We start from the raw sequence: 22,751 nt of genomic DNA, 5'->3' as shown, positions 1-22,751 counted from the left end.
TTTTTTAAAGATTTATTTATTTTATGTATGTGAGTACACTGTCGCCTTCTTCAGACACACCATATGAGGTCATCGGATATCATTGCAGATGGTTGTGAGCCACCATGTGGTTGCTGGGATTTGAACTCAGGACCTAGGGAAGAGCAGTCAGTGCTCCTAACCACTGAGCCATCTCTCCAGCCCGGCTTTAGTTAGTTTTAGTGGCCTGTTTGTACTGATTGTTTGTACATTAATTACTGATCATTAATGGAATTATAATTTTTTTTACAAGTAAAGATATACTGAAATAATTAGGCCTTTAGTTAACTAAGGGATGACCTTCTGGAGTTAGAGGAGATTGTGGGAGAAAAGCATGCTTATTTGGAAATCTGTGTAGTAAACTTTGGCTGTTCTAGTCAGTGGACACCACACTCGGTTGTGGAGAGAGAGATGCTGGATTGTTACTGTGGAAGATAGTGGATTTGGACTGTCACTAAGCATTAGGTGAAGGGATATGTGTTTGCCCTGTGTTCATGACTTTTCACTTTTTTGAGCATGAGTTTTTTAGTCATTGTTTCATAGTACAAATAATAAAGTCCTTGCTTATGAATTTGATATTTAGAGGGACTTCTTGTAGTTTGAGGTAAAGGAAACATTTTGTTTGGGGATAGCGTCTTGTTTTCTCCGGCCTGCCATTGTTTTGAGGATGGTGTGCAGTGCTCTGTAGTTACCAAGGACTCTGTGCTGTGAACACTGGCATGCTAGTTTTTATGTTTTACACAAGTGGACATCATTCCTTCTCTAGATTCTAAAGATTTATTTATTTATTATATATAAGTACACTGTAGCTGTCTTCAGATACACCAGAAGAGGGCATCAGATCTCTTTACAGATGGTTGTGAGCCACCATGTGGTTGCTGGGAATTGAACTCATGACCTCTGGAAGAGCAGTCGGGTGCTCTTTTAACCGCTGAGCCATCTCTCCAGCCCCCTTCTCTAGATTCTAAATGTTCTTGAAAAATGTACAGATTTTACTGTTTGTTTATTTCCATTTCTAAGAACAGAAAGGCTGACACAGGAATCTTGAGTTAGTGAATGAAACTTTTAAGTGTGGCAGTGCAGTAAGGAGGGTCAGGAGTTCAAGGTCTCCTTCAGCTAGTTACACAGTGAGTTCAAAAGCAGTCCCGGCTACATAGACCCTGTCTTAAAAGCAACCCTTCTCCCCTGCATAATACCCCAGACAACATAAAAGTGCATAAGTACACGTAACCTGTCTTGTTAGAGTAGCTGTCCCTCAGTCTTAAGTCACAGGCCAAAGTCTTAGGAAGGAAAGGATTTTGTAAAATGGGGGTAGGAGGAGGTGTTCAAGTAGTGGCTTTGAAGACTGAGTTTTAAGTCAAGGTTAAACATCGAAGAAAGCTGTGATGCAGCAAAGCCCTCAGTTTTGAAGGTGCCTCCCATCTCCATTGTATCACCAGTTGTTTTTATTTGGTTTGACTCAAGAACAGCACTTTCCAGTGTGGTCTTTAGCTGAGCAGTGCCTGGCAGTACTGGGTATGGTATAGAAATGATACCTTGGTCTTCCTTCTGGTTCAGTGGGTCAGAATAATTGTTTTAAAATGACTTTTATGGTGAAGGGGATGAACCTGGGGCCTTGGCAGTGCTAGGCAAGTGCGTAAGTGCTACACTGAGGTGTACATCCTGAAGATCCTCAGGTTTGTCACACTTCTACTCTAGAATATATTGTCAACCTTTTTTTTTCTCTTGAAAACTTGGTCAAGATGCCTTTAAAACTAAATCCTGACAAAAAAGTAAGGCAGTGTTCAGCTACCACTGTCTGTCTTAACTCTTAAATTTTGTAAGCTATAAAAGTCAGTCATCTTTGTAGACAATCTTGAGACTCCAGGTTAAAAAGAATGTGTGTCTTAGAGTGGGTGGAGTGAGGGGAAAGGAAAGAGTAGGAAAGAGTAGGATGTTGTAGGCAGTACTGGGTGTCTGACCCCAGCACAAGGACACTGGGGGCTCTGCTCTGTGCTGGCTTGCTGGGCAACAGAGGGGAGAAGCTGTTTGTTAGAGGGCATAACAGGTCCCCATTTCAAAATAGTAAGACAGTGGTGCGCAGCCTGCTGGAGACAAGATCAGCACAAGTCTTGGCTTCTTTTTTTTTTTTTTTTTTTTTTTTTTTGCAATTTTCAATGCCTGTCTGAGGGTTTTAAAAACTAAGGGGAAGGAGAGAGGTATGTTTGCCTTGTGCTGAAGGAAAATTCACATAACATTTGTTTCCCTCCCTTCTTCCTCCTCACCCACTTGATTATGTTTTCCTGTTAGTCTCTCTTTCAGCTAGTCAGTAGTTTTTAGCCTACCAGTCCCTTTGCACTCTGAATTTATTACATTTGTCCCATGTTGTACCACTTAGCTAGAGGCGTGGCACCCTGTGTGGCGAGTCCTGGAGAGTTTTGTGTGATAATGCGGAGATAGTGCTGCTGTTGGAGTCTACTAGGGAAGACGATACATAAGCCTTAGAAATAAGGCTTGGGACAGCCCGCTGTGAAGATTAGTCCAGGGTGTGGTGCTGAGTTTGAGAAAGCTTGGCCTAGACCTCTTTTCCAGAGTCCAGTCATTTGTCACTTGCTTCAGGCCTGTACCTCCTCCAAACCGCTGTAGAACCCCATTTCTGAAATGCAGCTACTTCTGCCAATTCTCTCTTTGCCGATTGAGGCGCAAAATGGTTAGCATAGGTTATGAAACAATAAATGTTTTGTTACTGTTCTCAAGCTTCCATCTATGTCTCTCTTGAGTGGTCTGGTGATATGGGAACTCAGTGCTACCCTGCTTTGATCTTCAGTTGCGTTTCCCCAGGCCTCCATTCCCTACTTCAGATACAGTCTCAGTCAGCGCACACCCGGAGGACGCTGTCTCCCTTCCTCAGCCCACTTTCCCTCATTTTCTCCTGGTCTGGCACACTCAGTCTGCCTTAAACATCTGCTTAGGCACTTGCCTACTTGTGAAGTGCTTGTCTCTGCTCTCTTGGACCTCAGTCATGTGTGTGTTACTGTACTGTGGCAGTGAGTTAGACGTCCCTGTGGAGCCTCCTAGACTACAACCCCTGTTCAAGGAAAGGAACATGTGTGCGCGGCATTGTATTCTAAGCACCTACAATATGTTGTTCCCAACACAAAGTCTTTTCTCAGATGTTCACTTGTAATTTATTTTTTCTAGTACTCACCCAGCTGAAATTAGCTTACAGATGAAACATTCTTGTGGTTTTGTTCTGTGCAGTGAGGCTTGTATATAAGGTCCTCTTTATTTCTCCCATACTCTTCTTTTTTTCTTTGCTATACCTTCATGCTCCTTGTTGCTGCCACGTTTTTGAATGTCATTTTGCTATGTGACTTTGTTCCCTGTTGCCTTTCTCCCTCTCCACCCCTCTCTCTGTCTCTGCTCTGTCTCTCTTCCTGTCTCTTTCCTCCTTCCCTCTCCCTCTCCTCCTTTCTCTCTCCCTCTCCTCCTAGGGTTTCACTATGTAATGTAGCTCTGACTGCCTCCCAGCTGCTGAGACTAAAGGCCTGTGCGAGCTTCTGTTATTTTAAATGATGGTTCTGCTTTAGACCTTTAGTGTCCTGAAGAACCGTGCAGCTCGAGGGCTGCTTATTTGAAGAGCTTGTGTCTATTGTGGCTCCTCTTCACAGATCTCTTTAGTTGCAGGCACTGGGTATGGAAGAGAGGGAAAGGAGTAAGAATTGTTTGGAAAAACCAAGAAATAATTAATGAGAATTGTTGTCAACAAAAGATGATGTAATTGTTTTCTATATTACTAGTGTGTGACATGGAAGCTAAATTACACTGACTGTTTCAACTGGATCAAAAAGAAACTGAATTTAAATTGCTGTAGAACATTTAAAGTTTTATATATATATATATATATATATATATATATATATATATATATAATTTCAGTATATAGTTAGAATTGAAATATCTTTGTCTAAGTGTTTTGGCCAGTTGTGACTTCTAAAACAATTGCTTGCTATGTGCAGAAGTGTTGTGCCTGTGTGTATGTCTGCACCTTGTATGTGCAGCGTCTGTGGAACCCAGAAGAGGGGATCAGAAGTCCTGGAACCGGAGCTGCACATGGTGGTGGGTGCTGAGAACCGAACCCAGAATCTTTGGAAAAGCCGCCAGAGCTCTTAACCCCTCACTCCACTGTGATTTTAATCGGCTTTTGATATTTTAATATTTGTGATAGAGGTAGAAGAATTTATATCCCAGGATTTTCTAAAATACAGTTTTAATAGTAAATGTTTTATTAAGGTTATTTTCACTATATATCAAAGCCTTACAGTAATTGATTTGAACACCAAAAATGTATGAGTTTAATCTTAACTTTTTCCAAGGAGTTATGATGTCCAAATACTTTGCTTTAAAATTGTTCCAATTAAAATGTGATTGTGGCATAAGCCATGAAGCACATGGAGTGTTCTCACCCAGAGACCTTCTCTCTGCTTTAGACTTGCAAGGAGCTGCTTTAGCGTCATAAACCTCTATTGTTCAGATTATTGGGTAGGTTCTTTCTTAATTCAAGCTTAATTAGCTTTTATTCATCTTATTAGTATAGGTCTTATGAAGAGAACTGTGTTACATAGAATAATTTCAATAGGCATTTCCAGGGTTTGGAAATTTAGAAATTGTGTATTTTTTTTTTTTTTGAATTGCTGATTGTATCCCTGTCCTTTTAAATTTTATTTTCTGTGTCAGTGTGTGTGGCTGCATGTATGTATGTGCACAGTGTGTGTGTGTGGGTCTGGTACCTGTAGAGGTCAGAAAAGAGTGTTAGAGCCCCTGGAACTGGAGTTACATACAGATGTATGTAAGGTGCCACATGGGTGTTGGAGATTGAACCTGGGTCTTTTGAAAGAGCAGCCAGTGCTGTTAACCATTCAGCCAGAGCTCTCCAGTCTCTCTCAACTTCTTTTAAGGTCAATTTTGCTGTGAAGTTTGGGCTGGCCCAGGATTAAGAATACTTCTACTTCAGCCTTTTGAGTGCTGGGATTATAGGATTTTGCCCCAGCATTCACAGCAAAATATGTTCCCTTTATATTAGATTTAAAAATAAAAACTCTCCCCTTGATGTTGCAGCCCAATGATTTTTAGTACTCTTAGTACATTACATGTCAGGGCATCGCAGTCAGTAAGTATGTAGATCTTATGTCAGTTTTTTAAGGGGACACGCATACATGTACATGTTTATGTAAGTTGTATTTATGCACATGTTACCTTTAAGGTTCATTGAATGTAGTTTGTACTTGTTATAATTAAGGGATAATGGTAGGCTCGAACATCTCGTACAGCTCTGCTGGCTGCTGTGAGGATGGTGTACTAACTTTACTAGTGTGTTAACAAGTGAATTGTTAATAACAATTTGCTATTTTGTTGCACAGTTTATTCATTATTAGTCTCTTCAGGTTACTGAAATAAAAAAGTAATTTTTGTTCTTATTGTACTGTATTATTAGACTGTATTATTTCAGTTCTTTCAGTATCTTACTTTGCCTGTTTTAGAGTGATTGCTATATTCCAGCCTATCGTTCACAGAATTAAAACAATTTACAAGATTATTAGCGATCAGTTGCTTCCTTTAATTGGAGTAGTTCTCAGCAGGAAATAAGATAGTGAGAGGAGTTGCTGAAGAAGATTGCAGAGTTGTTTTTTTAATCTCTACTTTGTGCCCCTGAAACCATTTTTCCCTATTTCAGTGAGAATAGGTAAGTTCATTGGGAGGTTATGTAAAGCATTCACCTTGCTAAGTTAATTTCTATTCGTGAAGTTATAAGATCAGATAATTCCCTACATCATTGGTTATTTATGTAACATTGTTCAGCCTTTGAGTGCTGTGGATTATATTAGAGCGGTCTGGTGAGGGTGGGAGATGGTGGGTGGTTATAAACTTGGAACATTCTTAGCGATTTTACTTGTTTCCTATCCCCCTTCCTAACATATCCTGTACTTTGATCATACTAGGTTAGATTAGTGTGGGGATGTTAGGAGTGGCTCGGTTTCTTTCCTTCTTTCTCCTAGCCAAGGAAGTATCGCCTGGGGATGCTGGAGGAGAGGCTAGTTCCGATGGGATCCAAGGCACGAAAAGCAAAGAACCCTATTGGCTGCCTTGCTGACAGGTGTAAATCAGGAGTACCCATCAATATGGTTTGGTGGAACAGAGTCACAGAAAACAATTTACAGGTAAAAATAATTTTTCTTAGACATATTTTGAAAGTGATTCTTGGTTTCTTTGACTGGGCTGGTGGATATGAAAAGATGGGCTGGCCTAGTTAATACACTTAAGTCATTAAATGTAAAGTCAAGCAAGGTTAGTAGTCTATTAACGAGCCATTATAGATGAGTTTTGTTTGGTATGACACAGGGATTCTCTCTGTAGTCCTGGTGTCCTGGAACTTGCTCGGTAGACCAGGCTGACCCTGAACTCAAAGATCCACCTGCCTCTGTGAAGAGCGTGCCACAGTCTGTGCCTCACAGATGATATATTTGTTTGGCCTTCTTCTTTTTCTTCTTTGTCTCCTCTTCTTCCTCCTCTTCTTCCCTCCCTCTTCCTCCTCCTTGTTTTCTTCCTCCTTCTGTTCCTCCTCCTTTTCCTCCTCCTCCTCCTGCTTGGGAAACTTTACTTGCTTTTTTCTTTTCTTTTTCTTTTTTTTTAATTTTTGCATTGACTTGTGAGCTACACATGTGTTCATGTGTATATGTGTATGTCATAGAGCACACATGTAGGCCAGAGGACAACCCATGGAGCCTACCATGTGGGTCCAAGGAATCAAATTCATATTCTTAGGCTCAGCAGCAAGTATCCTTACTCACTGAGTATCCTTACTCACTGAGCCATCTTGTCAGCTCTATTTCTTGATTTTTATATTACCTTTTTTCTTTTCAATTTTATTTGAAGGTATATATTTTATTTTCCTGTTTCTTGGTATTAGGGAGTCAAACCCAGCTCCTTATCCAGTCCTGGACCTCGCTCTGTAGACTGGGTTATTCTTGAACTCATAGAAATCTGCCTGCCTCTACCACCCAGTGCTGGGATTGAAGGCGTATGCTACTACTGCCTGACTTACGGTTTCATTCTTAAAAAGTGGAAGTTATATGGTAGGGATAGTACTGTTAATCATAATTTTAGTTAGAAATTTGTTTTTCCTTCCAGATTTTGGTTTAATTAGTATTTAAATGTATTATTAGCTTCAAACCCAACATGTTTTATACAAAAGATAATACAATCTTAATAACTTGGTTTCACTTCTGTTTTTAAATTTGATCCTATAGCATTTTACTTGGTAATATTAACTTAGTAGCCATAACTATGTTGACTTTGGCATAAGAATAATTTATTGCAGAAAATATCTCAAAGTGTGGTATTTTCCCTAATGGAAACTTTAAAGTTAAAGAAAGCCAATCAACCAGAGAGTTTCAGAAAATCATATTAAAACAATTTTGTTGAAATGTTTCAATTATGTGATGAATGCTATATTCATATATTAATAAGTTTCAACAAAATTTTCTTCTCTGAGATCTGTACAAAATGCCATTTTGTTTGGCTTATTACAAATGTTTTTCTGTTTTAAAATGGAGTTCTGAAAATCTGCTGGGCCAGCCAGCTAAGTGGGGTGGGACCCTGACAAAGCCAAGGTTCAGCTCCCTTGGTTCTTTCACTGCATGTGTTCCGAGTGTCTTTTCTCAGGTAAAGGTGTAAGTAAAACAATAGGTTAGTAAGAGAGTGCGTATTTGAGGTACAGTTCTTAAAATTGCTAGTAAAAACAGTTTGTGCTAGAGAGGGGACTCTGAGGTTAAGAGAGCAGAACATTGGCTGCTCACAACCATCTATAACTGTCTCCACGGTGTCCAACACTCTCTTAAACAAACAAATGAATAAAAATTGTCATTAACGTGTGAAAACTGGAATCCCAGTCATCTGATCCTGACATATTTCCAATGTTGTGACTTTATGCTTCATATTTCTTTTAAAGCATGGGAAATGTCCTCCCAACTCAGAACTTATAAGCTTGAAAACGCCTCCCACTGAGTAACATGCTGAACTCCTGACGAAACTCATCTGGTCTCATTACTGTACCTGTGAATCCTAAACCAGGAGCCTGTAGTAGTTCTGAGCCAAGGTGGTCATTGCACTGTGTTTTTTTTTTTTTTTTTTTAATCATAGAAATAAATTCCATACCATTTTGGGACCTGTTACTATGGTTTTATATTTTTGACATAAAAATTTTAAAACAATTTTATATCCAGATTCATTATTTGTGTTTTTGTTTCATTTTTAAACTATTAGATCTTCTCATTCTAAGGTCACTTTAAAAGTTTATTTATATTTTACTAAAAATTTTTAGCCATATCTCAGGTGGTAACCTTGATACTCTGTTTTTGCATTTATTGTCTTTCGGTTAAATGTTTATGGCATGAGTATTATAGTTCAGCGAAGAAGCTGAACCATCAGAGAGAAGTAAAGTAAGAGTATAAAGAGTCAGCAGAGAGGTTAGAACGCGTGCTTTTCAGACTTGGTAAGAAAGCAACTCTCGGGGCTGGGGATTTAGCTCAGTGGTAGAGCGCTTACCTAGGAAGCGCAAGGCCCTGGGTTCGGTCCCCAGCTCCGAAAAAAAAAAAAAGAACCAAAAAAAAAAAAAAAAAGAAAGCAGCTCTCTGCTTTCACTATTGTCTCTGAATTAGCAGGATAATTGTGTATGTAACTGTGTATCTGAGCTTCTGCCAGGGAACTTCACTTTGAGAATGCTAGTGATTAGAGTTTACTACATAGGACTATAGCTTAGGCATAATTTGTGCCATCTGAAAAGCTAGACCTTTTGCTTCTCTTCTCCTTCTCTTCTCTTCTCTTCTCTTCTCTTCTCTTCTCTTCTCTTCTCTTCTCTTCACCTCCCCTCCCCTCCCCTCCCCTCCCCTCCCCTCCTCTCCTCTCATCTCCTCTTCTCGCTTTTCTTTTCCTTTCCTTTCTCCATGTGGAGAGGTTTAATGAGAGGAGAGGAGAGGAGAGGAGAGGAGAGGAGAGGAGAGGAGAGGAAAGGAGGCCGACCATGGGCACGTGGAGGGAAGGGGTGGGGGCTGCAGAGAGAAGGGGCAGGAAAGAGGGGAGTAAAAGTGACCTTTTTCTTGTGATTTATTGAAATGACATCAAGGTATCTTCCTGAGATTTTTAAACATTTCTTTTCATTGATTTATTGATCTTGACTTTACAACTTGGTTTTTTTTTTTTTTTTTTTTACACTTACGAAAACCAGTTAAACATTAACAATGACATCTCTGTTTTGAGGCTTTGTTTTCAACTTAATTAACTTATTTATTCTTCGATAGTTTTATGCATGTATATAGTGAATTTTAAGTGACTTTTACTCCTGTTACTGTCTCTTCTTCCATTGAACCCCTCTTTTCCAATAGTCTCCTCTCACTTTCCATGTCTTTTCTGTTGTGAGCCATTGAGTTTAGTTGGAATTGCTGGCTTGAGCATGACTGGGTGCTCATTGACTGGCACAGTCCTACTTCTCAGTGGCTACATCACTGAAGAAAATGACAGTTCTTTCTCCAGTAATCACCAGCTGCCAGTAGTTCCTCAGGAAGGAGTGGGGACTCCTGAGCCCTTTCCTCATCCTTGCTGAAATGTTAGCAGGTACAGTCTTGTGTGGGTAGTCATAGCTGCATTGAATTTGTGAGTAGCCTTGCCTTGTCCAGAAGGGGTTTTGGGTTTGTTTTTTTAAGTACATCTCTTTATCTTTTGGGTGTGTTCCACTGTGTGTGTGTGTGTGTGTGTGTGTGTGTGTGTGTGTGTGTGTGTGTCTGTCTGTCTGTCTGTCTGTCTGTCTGTCTGTACAAGTACACGCACACGCACGTATGTATGTTCGTATGTGTATAAGTTGGTATGTAGTATATCTGGTGCCTCGAGCTGTATTCCTTGGAGTTCTGGATGGCTATCTTGGTTCTGGGAACCAACTTGTGTCTTTCTTAAGAGCAGTGTTTTTAAATTTGAGCCATCTTTCTAGTTCCCTTCATTTAAAAACTGTTATATGGGTTGTGCCTGCATGTATGTGTATGTACTGTGTGCTTGCCAATGCTCATAGAGGCCAGAACAGGGCATCGCAGATCCTAAAAGCTAGAGCTACAGACAATTGAGAACCATTTTTTTGTGGGTACCGGAAACTGAGCTTAGGTCCTCTGGAAGAGCAGCCGGGAGTCATCTCTCCAGTTGAGTGAAGGATGGTAGAAATATAAATTTATGGTCTTCTTGCCCACATGCCCAGTGAAGCCAAAGAGGTAGAAAAGCCAAACTCTTGTTACTTTCTATGGTAATCTCACCAGTCAGTCAGTTATTTTCCGTAGCAATGATTTTAAACTTATGGTGATTTAATTTGAGTTTAATAAGAGGTGTAGTTAGAATCAGAAGAGAAGGCATAGGGTGTACTATACCTGTTTTGAAAGAAACTGACTGTTCCAGAGTCAACATGGCAAAAATAATAGCCTAATTAGCAGATTTTCAATTATACTTATCTGGCCAACTTTCAACTTGTTAATTTGTGATTTTTTTAAATTAAGTGTATTTAATTCTTCCTGATTGCCCAGACCCTCTCCTTTAAAAGATTTCCATTAGGGGACTTTGCCAGTGGCTCCATTTGCTTGTTCATCTTTTATCTCCCAGAAGCTTTGCTTATATTTCCTCATCTTTCTTTAAAGCCTGTGTGCTTAATCTTTCAAGATTGACTACTTTCCACTGCATCTCTTTACTTCACACTTACGCCATCAACCTCATCATCATTTCTCTGTGTTTTTCGTCTCCTCCTCCTTTTTTTTTTTTTTTTTACCCCCACCCCCATTTGAGAATAAAATTCAAACACCTCTCAGCAAGGCTCGTGAATACTTTTCCTGTTGAAGTTGCCTTTTTCTTTTCTCCACATGTTCAGGTTTATCTGGCTTTTGTCTGTGTGAGAAAAGACTCTAGAGCAGCAGTTCTCAGCCTGGGGTTGAGTGACGCTGTCACAGGGGTCCCTAAGACCATCTGCATGTCACATGTTTAGGACTCATAACAGTGACAAAATTATAATTGTAAAGCAGCTACAAAGTGGTTTTGTGCTTGGTCACCGTAGCATGAGGAACTGCATCAGAGGGTAGCAGTGTTTGGGAGATCAGAACCACTGCTTAGATAGAGTAGCTGGTTCCACTGCCAGCTAGGACGGGACACTGCCTTTCAATTAGACCTTAGAGTGACGACCCCACTCCCACCCCCCAACACACACACACACACACACACACACACACACACACACACACACACACACACACAGATATTCAGGAGGTAAATGATACTGTCACACCTCAAACCAGCTGACGTTCACAGTAGTTCAGTTTTTGTGTTTCTATTTTCCTTTCTGCCCATGTTTCTTGTTCATTAATTATACTTAGTTTGTCCTCAGGTTCCTGTTGTTTCACTGTAAAGCTTTTTCTTCTCCTTTCCCTTTTGAAGTTCTTGTGTGGGAACTTAAAACTTGCTGCCTTGTTTGAAGAACACATGGGTCCCAGGCTTGGGTTGGCATGGCCACTTACTTTTTGGGCAGGTCTACAGATTTGAATTACTCATGAAAATTCTGTAATTCTCCTCATCCTCTTCAGTTTCTTTTCAGCTTTCCTTTGTGCTACCTGACGTCCATCTTGGTGACCAAATTTAAGCTAGTAAGTGACAGCCTTGACAAAGTTGTATTGTGTTGGTACTTTGTTACTCATTCTTTCTTTCTTTGTTATTGTTATTGTTATTAACATTTTTAGGGAGCAGGATCTCTCTTCTGTATCTCTAACTGTCCTGGAATTGGTTATGTAGGCCAGGTTGACTTTGAACTCATAGAAAGTCACCTGTCCCTGCTTCCCAAGTGTTGTGATGAAGGCCAGTGCCACCAAGCCCAGCTTCTTTTGGTCTGTAATCTTTTTTTATTTTTTGCTCACCCTTGGCTGTCCCAACCCTGAACCTGTTGGGCATTGAGATAGGTACACAGCGTGGGTTGGGTATTGAGAGGGGCACAGGACTCGGGTGCTGGGATTAAAGCTATGCACAACTACACCTGGCAAAACTAAATGTTTGCCTTCAAGTGCTGTGCATGCACCACTTTTTAGGGGATGAGAACTACCGAGGAATTCCTGCCGATTAACTGAGGGATGAAAAACTGGACAGTATATGCTACTATTGTATTAAATATAACAGTCAAGTTCTCCCCATTTGACAAATGGAAAACTGCTTTAGAAATAAACCCAGTTTTAATTCATCAAGATCTAAATCCTGAGATTTTTCTTATACTGTCTGCTTTTATCCCTGCTCTTTGATAGTCTGCTTGTGGTACCTCTTCTGTTTCTCTTTTTCATGATTTCTGACCTATTTATACCTTTCACGTAAGTGTCTGAACACTGTACTGGATTACTGGATGCTTTAAGATCTGTTGCTGCCCTCTCCATCTGTCTACATACATTGTATTTTTCTAGGATGGACTCTTGCTTTTCTTGGAAGGAAGGTGGTTCATAAAACACACACCCTGTAACATGTTACTGAGTCTCTGTAGCTGTGTTACCCTGTATCATTGTAAGTGGAACCTGAAAATGTTTCTTTTCTCTTAGGAGATGGTGTTAACTGGCCTTCCTGTGAGCACTATTTAAGTGTCTGTAGGAAATAGTATTTCACTGTTCTCCAGTAGTGCTTCGATAAAAGTTTTTCTGTTTTTGCATGATTTTCTTTAATCTGCTTGTTCTTTTCCATTGGATTGTATACTATTTGATACTTTGCTTTTGTTTATTCTCCGAGTATTTTGGTCATCTGTAAACATCACTTTTCTTTTACTGAGCAGTGTGTACTTTCTTAGCAGTTATTCTAAAACCCTATGCATACATAGGTGTGTGTGTTACGCACTCATGAGCACACAGACCTATGTGTGTGCTTATGGAGACAGAAGTTGATGTTGGTCTTGTTCTTCATACCTCATTGCTTTATTTTAGTTTTTAAAGATACAGTTTATGTGTCTGGTTGGTTGTCTGCATGTATGGGTGTGTGCCACCCGTGTGTTTGGTGACCTGGTGCCTGCTTGAATGACAGGATTGAGAGATGTAAAGTTCTACAAAGTTTTTGTGGTATTAGAGATTAGAATTTGCCCAAAAGTACTGATGTATTAAAACCACACTCTTTCTGCCTCAGAAGTTTTAAAAGAGTTCTGAACTGGAAGTTTTGCGCATTACTGCGATAGTAGCTTACCTGGTAAAATGATGAAATGCATGAACACTGTCGGGTTTGGCTGCATAAGGGGAGTGAGACACATCCTGCCCCTGGCCATTGATCCCCATGATCTGCACGATGCCACAATGCCCACGTGTGCTGATGGTTGCTGTTGCCCTGAAGCTGATCTGCTGTCTTTACTGCTTTACTTGTAGTCTCTCTTTCTGGGGAGTATCCTTCCCTTGTTAATCGGAGCTGGCCATGCCATAAGAACGAAGCAGATGATTCTCAGAATGAGGAATGGAGGTGGTTAGGAGGCTGTGGAGGATGAGGAGCAGCCTTCTGCTTGGCCTTTAGGGCATGGGAAAGGATGTAGACACCATAACAACAAAGGCCATAAAAGCCTACATGGTCCTTTGTAGAAATAGTTCATTGCCAGACTTGGCCTTGAATTGGCAATCATGAGGCGATACACGCACACCCCCCTATTCCCTGTATCCCCCAGTTCAACCCCCTCCGCCCTCGTCCAGTGACTGCTGCATTAATTAGCCAGGGTGAACTTGAGGACATCAAGGACAGAGCTAACGTGGCCTCAGGAAGGAAAGGTATGGTTAGGAGAAAATGGGAATCTATAGAGTACAAGTGGACGATAGACGGGCTTATCTTCCAGGAGAGAGACTTAGATGTAATTTAGAAACAGTATTAGAGGGACAGTACATGAGGCCACGGATTGCTAGGACAAGGAAGCAAAGATTAGAGAATTAAAAAGTTAGTACTTTGTTCTTCTGGCTGCTTGGAAGAAGTGGAGTTGGTAATAGCGCCTAACTGTTACTTAACATAGATTTTAGAACTTTGTAAGGAATCATTTTAATTTTAGTAGTGTATCATCTTTCAGCTTTACATGAAAATAGTTACCAAAGACTGCTGTCTGCTGTACCAAGAAACCTCAAGAGCCAGCTTCCTGTTGAGGATAGGCGGTGTAAAACCTATGAGGAAATGTGCTTTTGCTTTGTGTTTAGTTTCTGCTCTAAGGAAGCAAGGGTTGGGACTATTGATCTGGAATTCATAGAATTTGTGTAAATTTAAGAATTTTAAAAAATTATTAACACCGACCAAAGCCTTGATGATGTAATTTTAAAAACTCAAAGACTGGGTTTCGGTTCTCTGGCTCGGAGAAGTTTTGGAAGCTCCTTAGATGCTTAGGTAGCTCTTCAGTTCCTCACTAGGCTCTAGTGCGACTTTAGGTTTAAACATCCTTAGGATCCAGGAATGGGAACATTGTAGATTTTGATGGAGTGGATTGTAATAAATGTAAGACTTTGCTTACAGTAGGTTATATATTATTAGATTAAGGTTCCTTGGGACTCTGGAGAATTAGAGAACTGCAGTGGCCTTAAAGTGAGTGCAGAGCTCTCTGCCTCCATCCCCTCAACACCCTTTCTGCCTCACCCATTTCATTTTCCTGACTCTACCCAGCTTGGTGTTTCCTGGTAAGTAATGGCCGCTGGACCTGTAAAACTCAGACCCTTTGCTTACGGTTTGTGCTCTCTCCTTGTACAGTGTGTGTGCCTTGGAATTTGTCTTTTCTGTTTGCAAATCTTTCATTTGGCTTTTCAAGGACTTCTTCCTATGGAAAGATTTCTTCCTTCTAAACACCATGTTTGTCTTCTATTATCTTAGTAGTCGGAAAGAAAGGCTACTACGTAAGGAAAGGGTTCATATGTCTAGGCAACTGGCAGCAGATTTGGGGGCCTGGTTCCTATTTGTATGAGCTACTTTCATGCCTTTCATTCCTACCATAGCTTAGGTCCGCACTTTCACCAGTCACTTGAAAATAATTTTGAGGGGGCTGGAGAGATGGCTCAGTGGTTAGAGCACTGACTGCTCTTCCAGAGATCCTGAGTTCAATTCCCAGCAACCACATGGTGGCACACAACCATCTGTAATGGAACCGGCTTCCCTTTTCTGGTGTGTCTGAAGACAGCGACAGTGTTAACATACATACATATATACATACATACACATACATACATACATACATATATGTATGTATGTATGTATGTGTGTATATATGTATGTATATGTGTGTGTGTGTGTATATATATATATATATAAATAGTGTGTGTGTGTGTGTTTGTGTGTGTGTGTAAATTTGATGAGGCTACCTACTGGTCAGAAATTAATGACATTTGTATTAGTTACCTTTTTGTTACTGTGATAAATACCATACCCAAAGGCAATTTAGAAAATTAATGATAAGGAGGGCATGTTAGTTGGCAAGCATATAACATTTTCATTCACACACATGGGAAGCAGAGAACAGGATATGTGGTTTGGCTATAAAATTTCAAAGCCTACCCGTAGTGACATATTTCCTTTGTAGAAGGCTCTAGTTTCTAAAGGGTTTATAACCCCACCCCTAAATGGCACCACCAGCTAGCTAGAGCTAAGTGTTCAAGTCTGCGAGCCTGTAGTGCATCAACTCTCAACCTGTGGATCTTGACCTCTTTGCGGGTCTTTTTTTACAGGAGGACCCTGTACAGGGGTAGCCTTAGATCATCTGCGTATCAGATATTTTATATAACCATTCATAGCAGTGGAAAAGTTACAGATAGGAAGTAGCAACAAAGTTAATTTTACGGTGGAAAGTCACCACAGCATGAAGAACTGCATCATTGGGAGGACGACCACTGCTCTAGGGGAACAGTTCTTATTCAGCCGACTCCATTCTTCTCCACACTCTCCACAGGCGTGGCCAGAGCACAGTGCAGATGGATTTAATCTAATTTTAGATGCCAGTTTCAACACAGATCAAAAACCCAAAGTCTCTCTGACAGTGATCTCTTAACTGTCTTTTTTTTTTTAAGTTAGAAGACATTATATACTTCCAACATACCGTGGCGTAGAGTATACTGTAAGAAATGGGAGCACAGCCGGGAAAACCCGGACCAACACAAGGCTGACCCTCCCAAAAAGGGCAAACACAAAATGTTGTAGCTCTGTGTCTGGTGTCTGGGTGTTCAGTTGCAAAGGGCTCACGTAGATGACTCCACTTCCCGCTTCATTGTCTACGAATACGCATCTCTCTTTCTGGCTCATTCTACTTTCTGTCTGCAGCTATGAGGAAGAAAGATGAGCTCCTGTCACAATTGGAAGGAAGGGCTTGGGGGTCAGAGCAAAGAGAAGAGACAGGGTTTTCAAGTACAAAAATTAATGAACGGCAAGGAAGTAGAATGTCACTGGTGCAGTTGCAGGAGAGGGCAAGTAACGTGGATGTGGTGACCGAGTGTGACACTAGTCACCACTGAGAACTGTTGTCAGTTGACAATGAAGAGCAACAAGTAGGGCAGGAAGAAACAGGTAAAAGTGCATTTACTGTGATTGCAGCCATGCATGTAGCATATGACTTGGTTGCACCAGGCTTCCTAGTTACATTTGACCCAAATCCTTCCTTCTAGTCCTCTGTAGTCACTCTTCAGTATTCTCTTATTAGCTTTTATAGGAACTGTTTATCTGTATGGCCCAGAACATCAAACTGAGCATGTAAAAAGCAAACCACAGTATATTTTCCCTCAGATACATTTTCCTCTGAGCACAGTTGTACACACTCATGAATAACTTTGTGTATACCACTTAGCTTTGTTATAAATACCTGTCAGTGTCCAGTCTGGTCTTCTTTGTGTCTTCTCCTAGATTCTGTTGTCTTTATCTGTCCCTCTTCCACTAAGAACTCTTTGTGTCCTAAAGTACCTTCATTTTTACTGTTACTGATAATTTCTTACCCCATTTCCTGTTCTTGGTCTTATTCCTAAGTACCTTCCTTTCTGTCTGATCTTGCTCCTCTCATTTTCGCCCATTGGTTTATTATTAGGAAGAAGAGTTGAGATTCTATAAAGAGACACCTAGGTCTTCTGCCTGTGTTCTTGCTTTACTACCAAAGCCTGTTGAAAGACCATGCCCCTCAGACTTCCCTGCCTTCAAGCCTCCGTTTTGGATATCCCCATTATGTGGTGTACCCTTTATGTCCAACTTGGTTTAACTAGCTTGTCCTTTGTCTTCAGACCACACAGTATTCTGAGGACACCTTGTGTTTCCCTAGAATTTAATATACTACACTCAGTTATTTATATCACAACCATAGAGGCAAATTGTAGGTAGCATAGTGTAGGTACTTGTTTTAAGTGTCATGGGTGTTCTGGGCTCATGGGAATATAGACCTCCATTTGGAATGTGTTCTCTGTGAAGTTCTGTCTTGTTAGCTTTGAAGCATAGTACCTGCAGTACCAGCCACAGTGCCTAGGATGGCTGATAGACTATTGAATGAGCAAACCCTTACGAGTGAGTATTAGCCAGGTGCATATTTAGCCCGTGTGTTCTGAAATGTAGAGCTATATATATTTTGTTAACCTTTTCCTTAGTATAGTTTTATGACAAAATGTCATTGCAGAAAAAATTGGAAGTCTTAATGTATTTTGTGGATTAAATATAGTCAAATTCTTAGTTGGAAAAACTGCTTCAAAATAAATCTGCTTTTCTGTGGAATGGGACAGGTAGGGTTAACTGTTAGTCATTATGGATAGAAAGTATACACAGTTACTGGAGGAGAAGTACCTGCATGAACATTCTTCTCTTGGATACTCGGAGAACTGGTTTCCTGGATGGCATACTGCGAGACCCCTCTGACAGTGAGCTAGACGGCATGCTTTGTGACTGTTAGCAGGATTGGGAGTGCACACACTGATGAATAGTTTATCACTCTGTCCACAAAAAAGGAAAGGACTCCTGCAGAGATGTGATCAACTCCCAGAGTAATGGCGAAGTAGTTAGCAACACAAAAATGCCACAATCCCGTCTCCATGGTTTGGAAAGCTTGAGGGAAGACAAAGCATGTCAGTGCAAGTACGGAAGATAAGTTAAACTTTTAGATAAGAAAATGAAAGGTTTGAAACTTAAAGCTAGTATCTGGCGTGTAAAAGAGATTGGATAGTCCCCACCCTTTATCGTGGTGCTGTTCTTACATCACGGTCAGGGGCAGAGCAGACGCAGGCCTTCGTTCATCCTAGCTTGATGCCTGGCTTGGTGGCCAATGTAGTCATATGCCTAGGACTCACAAAAACAAATCAAATCAGATCAAGGCTAGGCGGTACAGCTTGGGAGGAAGACAGAGAGAGAGAGAGAGAGAGAGAGAGAGAGAGAGACAGAGACAGAGACAGAGAGACAGAGAGAGACAGAGAGAGAGAGAGAGAGAGAGACAGAGAGAGAGAGAGACAGAGAGAGAGAGAGACAGAGAGAGAGAGAGACAGAGAGAGAGAGAGAGAGAGAGAGAGAGAGAGACCCCTGCAGACTGCCATGCCCTCTGTCCACAGACCTGCTCTCCAGTGCACAGCACAGGCTTGTTATCATACTACACAGCATGGGTTAGGATGTTACCCAGGGGACACCAGCTCACAGCCACCCTGGAGTGGGAGCCACCACAGTTTGCAAGTTTGTGGTAGTGTGGGAGAGGAAAAGTGGAATAGCTTGATCATTTTGAAGAGAAGGAACTGGAGACTCAAGGGTGGAGAGAAGGAGCCTGCTGTGAGTGCCCAGTCCTGCCACCTGGGACCATGGTGAGGGCCCAGCCCAAGTTGCCACTGAAAGCCAAGTTTGGGTTTGTGGCTACACAGTGGCAGGGTTCAGTGTCCATGTCCATGGTTCATTTTATCACTAGAGACCAAATGAGGCAGCTGCTGGAGACTACATGGCTATCTAGTGGCTTTGCATAACTGACTTCCTCAGGGGATGCAGCTCTCTGGAGAGCTGGCCCCATCTCTTACCATGTTTACCACCTCCAACAGTTGGGAAAGCTGCCCACAGGGTCCTGAGCTTGGGAAAACTAGCTCTGCCTCTCACTGACTGCTGCTGGGAGAGCTGACCCTGGTGGTAAGGGCACACAGGTCAGCCTGCAGAAGAGAATGAAGGCACCTTTGCTGTGAGGTACTGTGTGGGAGGGGGATGCCTTCTGCCCTGTAACCCCTAGCCCTCTGAGGCATTGGTAGAGCTGACCCCAGGGTCATGAGAGTGGGTGAGCTGGCCCTGCCCCTTCCCAGCTGCAGCACTGGTTGAATGTGCCTTGCACTTTACCAGCACGGCAGGGTTGGCTCTGGTTGAGGGGGTGCAGGTGATACAGCCTGGAAGGTAAGAAAGAGTTCAGGGGAGCTGGCCCTGCCACTCATCTGCCTTGAGGTGGCATGGGTGTTTTTTTTTGGGGGGGGGGGTGCCTCCCCACCCCTCACCTGTGGCAATCAGGAGAACTGGCCCTGAGGTTATGAGAGTAGATGAGTTGGCCCTGATCTTGCTAGCTGCAGCACTTAGTAGAGTGGAGTAGAACTGGCCCTGCCACTGTTCTAGCATGAGGTGACATGAGTGGGAGTGAGAGCTGTCCCTGGGGTCATGGGAACCGGAGTGCTGTCCTTGCTTCCTCACTGACTGTAGCACCCAGGAAAGCTGGCCCTGCACCTGGCCTAGGCAACACAGTGGAGCTGACCTTGATGGTAAAGGCAGGGGTGAGCCAGACAGGTGTGAGAGCCTCAGAGAAGGCCCAGCTCCTTACAGGCTTCAGCATTTGGGAGAGCGTGCCCTGCACCTTGTCCAGGCAACACAGTGGAGCTGGCTCTGGAGGTGTGGGTGTGGGTGTGGGTAAGTTGGCCTTGAGGGCATGAGAATAGGAGAGGTGACTGTCTTCCTGTCAGTGTGATGGTAGCATTGGGTAACCTAGCCAGAGAGCAGTGGTAGAGCCTGGTGTTGTAGAGAGCTGTCAGGATGACCGACCAGCTCAGCTCCCACCCAGATCCAAGGCTCTGAATTAATTGGCCCACCCCGAAGTCTCTATCATCCGAAAACTGTTGAGATTTGTGCTGTTCCAAAGGTGCAGGGTCTTCTGGCACAGGGCACCAGTTCGCTAAGCAGGAGTTCCTGTAAGGACCCAGTATTGATGGCACAGAAACCAGAGACCTTGACCCAGAACAATGACTCATTACAACGAACATCTGCAAGTGAACATATGTGGACAGAGGGACACACTGTGGGACACACTGTAGGACTACAGTTTCCATGATGAGTTGTTTTCTGTGCTTTGTTTTTGTTGTTGTTTGTGAGTGTTTTATTTTGTGGGCAAAGGGTGCATCTGAGGGAACGGGGAGATGCGTGGGAATGGGGGTTTGCATGATGTGAATCTCAACTACAAATCAATAAAAGTTAGAGAGATTGGATAGGAACGTCGGGAGGTTGGAGTTTGTAGAATGGACTTAAAGACTATATATATGAAAAAGAGGTATGAGGCACCAGCAGCTGCTTTAATATACTTGATTGTTGTCCCTGAAGAGAGATGGAGTTGTAAAGAAAAAAAATCACTCTGAGAATTAAAGGGCAAGCATTTTCTGAAGCTGATAAAAGTTTAAGCCTATGGATGAAGTCAGCCCAGAACCACAACACACAAACAGTAAACAAAGGGCACTAAGCTCCACAGACTGACAGCACTGGGGGAAGACAGCTGTGTTCAGGTAGCCTCTTTCTCACTGAAGTGATGCAAACTGTCAGACAGTGCAGGAGCAGCGGGTTTCTTCATTTGGTTTGAAAAGGGTCTCTTTAGTATGCGTCACTGTGTAGACGAGGATGCCTCCAGCTTGGAGAGAAATCCTGCTCCTGTCTCCGAAGTGTTGGGATTAAAGGTGTGTGCCACGGGCTTGGAGAGATGGCTCAGTGGTGCTCTTCCACAGGTCCTGAGTTCAAATCCCAGCAACCACATGGTGGCTCATGACCATCTGTAATGGGATCAGATGCCCTCTGCTGGTATGTCTGCAGACAGTGACAGTGTACTCACATTAAAAAAAAAAAAAAAGTGTGTGCCACCACATGTAGCTCAGGATAGTATAACGGTATCTTTAATGTATCAGAAGCAAAAAAGCATGCCATACCAAACTTCTGCATTCAGGGAAAATATGAAAATGTAGTCAAATGAGCACTTGTAGAACTTGGCAAAACTCAAGGTAAATTTGATTTATAGTTTAGTTAAAAATGACCACGTTAGGCCTAGTTCTATGATTTTGAAGATGTGCTATGGTCATGTAAGATGTTGCCGTTGGTAAAAGGCAATCTTTTGTGACCCATTATTACAAATTAAAAAATTCTCAACAAGCAAAACAGCAAGTGGTGTTCAGTGGTAGAGCTCTGTCTCGTGTGTGCAAGGCCCTGATCTGCAAAAACAAATGACCTTTTTTCCAGACACCCAAAAGCGGGAAAGTCAAGACCCATAGCCCCAACATAGAGTTAGGTAGTAGGATTGTGGGTAGGATGGCTGCCTGGCCTGCACTGCCAGAACCAGAACTACTCCCTTCCCTGGGGGGAAAAACAAACAAACAAATAAACATTACCACTAGATATATTCTAATAGATACTAAAGTAAGTACTTTCAACAGAACTAAATCCCCATGGACTCCCTTCTCTACAGAATCTAAATAGCTATCTAGCTACACCACATGCAAAAATAGTATGAGTAAATTATAAGAAAAAAATGGCTCATTTCTTTTTGAAAGAAAATTGGCTGTTCAAAATAATTACAATGTCTGTAGAGTTTGTAACTGTTAAAAAATGACAATAGTAAAAGTCTACAGGGAGAAATGGAAAAAAATGATACTTTTCTTCCATTGTATCTGAGATATTACTTGAGCTGGATGATAGTGTTATGGACTGAATTATGTCCCTCTGTCATCCATTCATATATGACTATATTATTGATGCCTAACTCCTCTCATGACTATATGTGGAGATGAGGCCTTCCAGGGATTATTAAGGCTAAATGAGGACATGGAGGGAACCCTAAGCCAGTGTAATTGTTAGTCTTGTAACAAAGGGATGGATGCCAGGGATCTGATGTACAGAGTAAAGATCTGGGGAATACAGTGAGAAAGCAGCTGTCTAGAAGAGAGAGCCTCAGAGAAACCTCTGGTGGTAGGTGCCACCTTGATCCTGGATGTCTAGCTTGTGAGACTTAGAAAAAGGATTGTTTCTGTTTGTGGTGTCCGGTGGTTGGTTATGGTGGCCTCAGCAAACGGAAGACAGTTTGTGAAAATCTAAGGATACTTGAAAACCTGAGGGAATTATGACAACAGCAGAAGAGAATTTTAGCTTAATTCATCAAGAGATAAATGAAAAATGCTTAGGGTCAGAGGGGCTGCCCGGATGGAAGCGGGAGTCACATGATGGCTTTCAGCCAGCCCTATTTGTAGTGGTGTTAAATCTACGTTCTCTGAGCTCCACAGTAATGGACAGCGTTTCACACTGGATAGTAAAAGGTATAATGGTGCTAGTAAGATGCTTGCTTTAGAGAGGGACTAGGCATGTTGGCACTGTTTGTAAAAGTGCCTGCTGTGCAAGCACGAGGATCTGAGGTCATATCCTCAAGCACCTACTTAAAAAAAAGTACTTGCCCGCAACCCCAGCACTGGGGCTAATGGATTAGGTATGTTGGTGGGGTT

General features: G+C 42.0%; 1 protein-coding gene across 18 annotated transcripts in view; it reads left to right on the top strand.

Annotated features, from left to right (window-relative positions):
* The window catches only part of Pan3 (poly(A) specific ribonuclease subunit PAN3), a 117,173-nt gene that overhangs the window by 29,013 nt on the left and 65,409 nt on the right, over positions 1-22,751 (top strand). For 10 of the 18 annotated variants that reach the window (XR_015634063.1, XR_015634062.1, XR_015634064.1 and 7 more), the window contains 1 exon segment: positions 6,054-6,215. The exons of the other annotated variants lie outside the window; for them this stretch is intronic. Coding sequence is in view for 7 of the 10 variants with exons in the window: in XM_087578721.1 (XP_087434847.1) it covers positions 6,054-6,215 (162 nt within the window). In the remaining 3 variants the exon portion in view is untranslated. 18 annotated transcript variants of the gene reach the window in all.

This window comes from Rattus norvegicus, chromosome 12 (assembly GCF_021556685.1).
Source record: "Rattus norvegicus strain SHRSP/BbbUtx chromosome 12, alternate assembly SHRSP_T2T, whole genome shotgun sequence".
Classification (NCBI taxonomy): Eukaryota; Metazoa; Chordata; class Mammalia; order Rodentia; family Muridae; genus Rattus; species Rattus norvegicus.
Note: the sequence above shows the minus strand (reverse complement) of the source record. Positions and strands in the feature narration are given on the sequence as shown.